Raw genomic sequence first — 6,000 nt, 5'->3', positions numbered from 1 at the left:
TTGATGTAGTATGTTATAGTATGAGATTATGAAATAAAATTTGAATGCTATGCATGCACCACCTTATGGACATTGTGACGCCTAGTCTTTTGTATCTATTGTGACTTGTCGGTGTGGAGAATGCCCTATACTCCTACCTTCCACTACCCTACTGATACGGTTGTCTCTACATTTATTCATTACTTGAAATAAAGCCTCAAAACTCACTGCCATTGTGTTGATGCCGACTCATAGTGAACCTATAGGGTAAGGTAGAACTGCCCTAGGGGTTTACGAAACTGCAACTTATTTGGCGAATGGAAGCCCTGCCTTTCTCCTGAGGAGCTGCTGGTAGTTTTGAACTGCTGACCTTGAAGATTGCAACTCAATACATCACCACTAGGATACCAAGCTCCTACATGGTACAAATACAGTGGTGAGTTTGTGTGGGGTTGTATATGATCAGAAGTATTTCACAAAATGCTGGCATCCTGGTGAATTATGTTCAGTTATGTTCTTTAGGTCTTTGGAGTAAGAAATGCAGCCTAGAGCGATCATTATGAATTACCCTGTTTGCTAGAAACACACCAAAATGGGGCATCATCTCTTGGGGAAACGTAGTCCAGTGGGAGAAAAGTTGCCAGTGGAGCTGCAAGCTACCTCCCAGGGCTCAGAGGAACACATTTTGTTTTTCTCTTTGCTCCAGAGAAATACATGCCTCTGGGTATGTAAGACAAAAGACTATTTCGCTAAGGAAGCACATGGGAATTTATACTAAAGCCATAGAAGTGTAAATACTTCCACGAATTGACTCAGATCTATTTGACTAATTTCAGGAGATGAGAAAATGTGATTGTATCTTCCAGAGGCGTCATGAGTGGTTCCATCTCCATGCCCTTCCTGGGGGAACAACATCTCACTTCAGCAGCAGGACAAGGAAGAAACAGCATTGGTAACTTCAGACTCTTTCCTGGTAATAGCTGAGGAGCAGCAACAGCACAGGTGCTGTGGTTCAATGATGAGTGAGGGCCCTTTGTTATAGGTAACATCAGTAGATGTATCAACAGGAATAACAAAGACAGGACAATTATTGATATAAGATCCTGCTAAGTTAAAGCCCCTGTTTCCAGACAGTGATTGTGCATACCTGAAAATGTCTTCCTTCTCTTATCTGTGTTCTCTGTCGCTGGCTTTCATTCATGCTGTCTCCCTCAACAACATTTATCTTTGCTTGACTACATTAATGTGTCTGTGAACCTTGTTCAACTAGTTGTTCATATAGTGACTCACAAAACACTTATTTAACACTAAATGATAGTCTTGAAACAAAGAAATTAGTAGACATTTCCCCTTCTTGCAAGTATCTTACATCAGGTGACAGATGATAAGTAAATGCTATATTCAAAGATGGCACTACAATACTACTGAAATGAAGTTATTGTTGCCCATTTCCTAGCGAGTTTTGGGGAAGGTTCATGGAGAAGCTGATCGTCATCCTGAGCCTTGAAGGAGGACACAGACATGGACGACTGTTGGGATTATTAAAACCATAAGGTGGGTTTAGGAAATTACACATAATAGTTAATAGCTGATGAACAATGAAAGTCAGTATGGAAATGAAACATGAGTGTGGCCAGGTAGGCAGCAGCCAGATAACAGAGATTCTTATAGTGTGCCTGCAGGATGGGCAATTCTGAAATTAGTGGAGAACCGATGCAGAGTGTATGGCAGAGGATGTCTATCCGCAGACTTGCCCTGTGGAGACCTTGCCCCGGTGAAAGTGAAGAACACACTATTGCTCTTGTGAAAACCACAGAGAGATGAAGAGTGGGGAAAGAACAGTAGAAACGGGCAGGAAAATGAGGCTTTCAATTGTCATGCATCCAAAAATCCACTTAGTACACAAGGCAGTTGAGATTTTAAATTCATTATTTAATGTTTTAACTCTTCTTTAAAATTGGCAGTATAATTTTGATTCAAGGGATCAAGAATATGAGAGTTGTAGCTGTGATTTTTTTTTTCTTGTGCAGGGCAAGTAGCGGACTCTGGGAGAAGCTCACAGCTTATTGTTTTCATATGACTAATAGAAAGATTACTGATCTTTAGTGTTTGAAAAAAATTGTTCCAGTTATAGAAAAATTAAAAATATCATACTGACTTTTCTTATAAACCCTATACATAGATTCTGATTGATATCATCTCTATCCAGAATTACACAATACATTTATTTGCTATATCTCCTTAGTCTTCTCAGGCTGCGACAGTCACAGTGATATTTTCGAGGTTGTAACTTTTGAAAATAGATCAACAGTGTCCTCTGAATTCATTATAATTAGCACAACTTTAGATAGTGGTCAACTGTTTGTCCATGTGCACCACCTCGCTGCTCAGTATAATATAATATGAATGATGTGATAGAATAATATATACAAAAATATTAAACCAAGTCTAATATCCCATATCATGAAGTCTACTCTTGCCTTCCAATAATATGGTCTCTGTGTTCATTTTAAACTACCTCAAGCCAGTTTCCTTTGGGCACTTTCCTTAAACAATTCACGGTTGTTGTCAGATGGTATGAGGAATACTCCCGTCTTGGGGCTTGCACTGCTTCAATCTCTGCCTGAACTGTGCTTCTAGTGGCTAAAATCCTAACTGCCTTCAGATTTCCTGGTCAAAACCTCCCTATCAGTAGTGATTTCACAAAGAAGCATTTCTTTTTTACTCTATAACTTCCTTTCTTCTTACTGTGAATTAGCTGATGACTTACAGACCAAATCAACCTTCCACATCCGCACACATTGTGATTTAACTCATCCATTACAATCACCTGATGTACCATCACTTGTCCCACTTCCTCTCTGGGTTTCCTGCTTCTATTGCTCCCTCCTTCCTAACCCTCTGAATCTTGTTCTTGGGCAAGGGCTGTCCTTTTGAACTTACATAGTTGAACATTGGCACATGGAGGAGAGTTCTGTTCCAGACATGACTGATGTTTGCACGCTCCATGAGTCCATTGGACAAAATGTTTCCACTTTCCATTTTCATCACTCTTCCTACCTCTGGAGGGGAAGAGCCCAATAGTTGGCTCTTACAGCTGTTCCCTCACCACAGTGCTTCACTCCTCAACAAAAAAGGACAAAGATTTGAACATTTCACTGAGGCTCCTGCCACTTTCAAGAACTCTTGACATACAATTCTTGCCAACGACATTTATTGAAGGAGCAAAACTAAGCCTTAAGGAATTTGTAGGTGGATATATTGCTTTAGGGAAAAGATGGAATTAGAGGCAAAGACAGCTATATAGTTTTAACACCAAGGAGAGGATTGAGCGTTTGGAATTCAAGAACACTAGATCCATGGGCATAATAGAGGATTTAATAATGAAGCATGCTTAAAATACAAACTAAAGCACATTTGTTCAACTCTTCTTAACAGTTTATGGCTTAGGTCTCAATGCTCTTTTGTCATCAGTTACATGGATCCAGGAAACCAAACACGCATTTCCGATTTCATCCTTTTGGGGCTCTCACAAGAGGCAGAACTGCAGCCCCTCCTCTTCGGACTGTTCCTCTCCATGTACCTGGTCACCTTCACTGGGAACCTGCTCATCATCCTGGCCATCGCCACAGACTCCCACCTCCACACACCCATGTACTTCTTCCTCTCCAACCTCTCCTTTGTAGACATCTGTTTAACTACCTCTGCTGTTCCAAAGATGCTGCTGAATATCCAGATGCAGAACAAAGTTATTACTTATGAAGAGTGCATCGCCCAGATGTGTTTTTTCATGCTCTTTGGAGGACTGGACAACTTCCTCTTGGCAGTGATGGCCTATGACCGGTTTGTGGCCATCTGTCACCCACTGCACTACACGGTCATCATGAACCCACGATTCTGTGGCCTCCTGCTTCTGGCCTCCTGGGTATTGACACTTCTTGACTCTCTATTACAATGTTTGATGGTTTTGCAACTGTCTTTTTGTACAGAATTGGAAATCTCCCATTTTTTCTGTGAATATAATCAGGTTGTCCAACTTGCTTGTTCTGACACATTCCTCAATGACTTAATGATGTATTTAGCAACTGGACTTCTGGGTGGTATTCCACTCACTGGGATCTTTTTCTCTTACACAAAGATTGTGTCCTCCATTTTGAAAATTTCATCAGCTGGGGGCAAATATAAAGCCTTTTCCACCTGTGGTTCTCACCTCTCTGTTGTTTCCTTGTTCTATGGGACAGCTTTTGGAGTTTATCTCAGTTCTACTGCGACTCAAAACTCCAGGGCCACTGCGATCGTCTCAGTGATATATTCTGTAGTCACACCCATGCTGAATCCCTTTATCTACAGTCTGAGAAACCAGGACATAAAGCAAGCCCTGCGAAAACTTTTCAGCTGAGAAATATCCTATACAAAAGAAACTCATCTTTGAGATTAGAGAGCTACTTGTGTAAAACAAAATGCAAAACAATAAAAATCTGGATTATACTTTGCTCCATTCTTAAACGTTCATTTTTTTTCAAAAATTTAATCTTGATTTTTAAGATATAATATGAAATTACTTATTGTGTATCTCTTTAAAATGTATTTACTTAACCAAATTTTTCCTTCAACCAGCAATTCATTCAGGGTGAATGCAGATTTCATTACAAAACAATTTTCATTTCCATACAGCATTATCATACACGCATCTTGAGGGACCAGTGCTCATTATTATCCTGAAACCCTAAAAGACTGAGACATAAATTTTAAGATTGCTATTTTGGATAACTTTTTCTTGTGATCAGATCTGGCATGACACATTCAACCTATCTGGGTTAGTTTTTCTTTAAACTGAAGTCTTGCTACATATTTTCAGCATAAATTTTATAAGCATATTGTTATTGAATCGTGAAAAGCAATGAGGGTATTTTCAAGTATTCAAATGACTTCCAGAATCATACTGACAACCTTACGTTGATATCTCTCCTCTCATCAGAAAGATGGTAGAATCAAGAATACTGAAAATTTTTGACTTCTTGGACATAATTAATCTTCTGCGATCCAGACTGTAGGAATGTTTTGCTTTAATTGTAAGTTCAAGACTCCTGGCTTCCCGATGCTGTTAGAGCTCAAGTTGTTTGGCAAAGTATAGATATTACTTCATGGTATCAATGATACTTGGGAATTTGCCTTTGTTTTTTACAAATAACCTCATGGTTTTCAATAATGCTTGACCAGAAAATATGAGACAGTAAGTTCCTACAGAGACCTAAAGCTTTGTAAAAACTATCAGGCAGTTCGGTTCAATGAGTCAGAATCACTTGATAGCAGTGTAGTGAGTTGGTCATACAGGAATGATGATTGCCAACCACTCTATTCCTCCAGTGAACAATGTAGACTCAATCCAAAACCCACTGTCATGGGGTCCACCTCTCACTACACAGACAGGACTGAGTAGAACTGCCTCATAGGGTTTCGGATATTGTAAATCTTTATAGAACAGACTGTCATATTTTTCCTACCAGGGAGTAGATAGTAGTTTTGAACTCCCCACCCTTGGTTACTGATCTAGGACTTTAACCAGGAGAATGCCATGCTTCCTGATACCTTGAGTGAACAACTAGATTGAGTCAATTCAAAATTCCTTAAGATGCATTCATTCTAAGGTATATGACTACTTCACACTTTCTTTAGAGAGGATGATTTGTTAAGCATGAAGTGAGTGTATGGTAAAACAAAACAAACAAAAAAAACCTCAATACCACGAGGTTGATGCCAGCTCAGCCACCTGATAGGAAAGGATTAAAGCACCCTGTGAGTTTCTGAGACTGTCATTCTTGACAGAACTAGAAAGCCCCATCTTTCTCCCATAAAGCAGCTAAGGGTTTCGAACTGCTGACCAAACTGATCACAGTCCAACTCTGTCATATATTCTTAGATACTCCCTTTTTTAGTACCAATAATATCATGGCAAAAGATTTGATATGCAATTATCCATTTGAAACATTTAGAAAACTTCTCCATGTGATTATGTCGAGT

At 39.5% G+C, this 6,000-nt stretch overlaps 1 protein-coding gene across 1 annotated transcript; it reads left to right on the top strand.

The window, feature by feature from the left end:
- Window positions 1-3,457: 3,457 nt before the first annotated feature.
- On the top strand, window positions 3,458-4,378 carry LOC142432236 (olfactory receptor 7A17-like). The gene has a single exon (XM_075537363.1). It carries the CDS (start codon window positions 3,458-3,460, stop codon window positions 4,376-4,378), a length of 921 nt encoding a protein of 306 aa, XP_075393478.1.
- Window positions 4,379-6,000: the final 1,622 nt, after the last annotated feature.

This window comes from Tenrec ecaudatus, chromosome 1 (assembly GCF_050624435.1).
Source record: "Tenrec ecaudatus isolate mTenEca1 chromosome 1, mTenEca1.hap1, whole genome shotgun sequence".
In the NCBI taxonomy this organism is placed as follows: domain Eukaryota; kingdom Metazoa; phylum Chordata; class Mammalia; order Afrosoricida; family Tenrecidae; genus Tenrec; species Tenrec ecaudatus.
The sequence above is the reverse complement of the archived record's forward strand: the minus strand, read 5'-3'. Positions and strand labels throughout refer to the sequence as shown.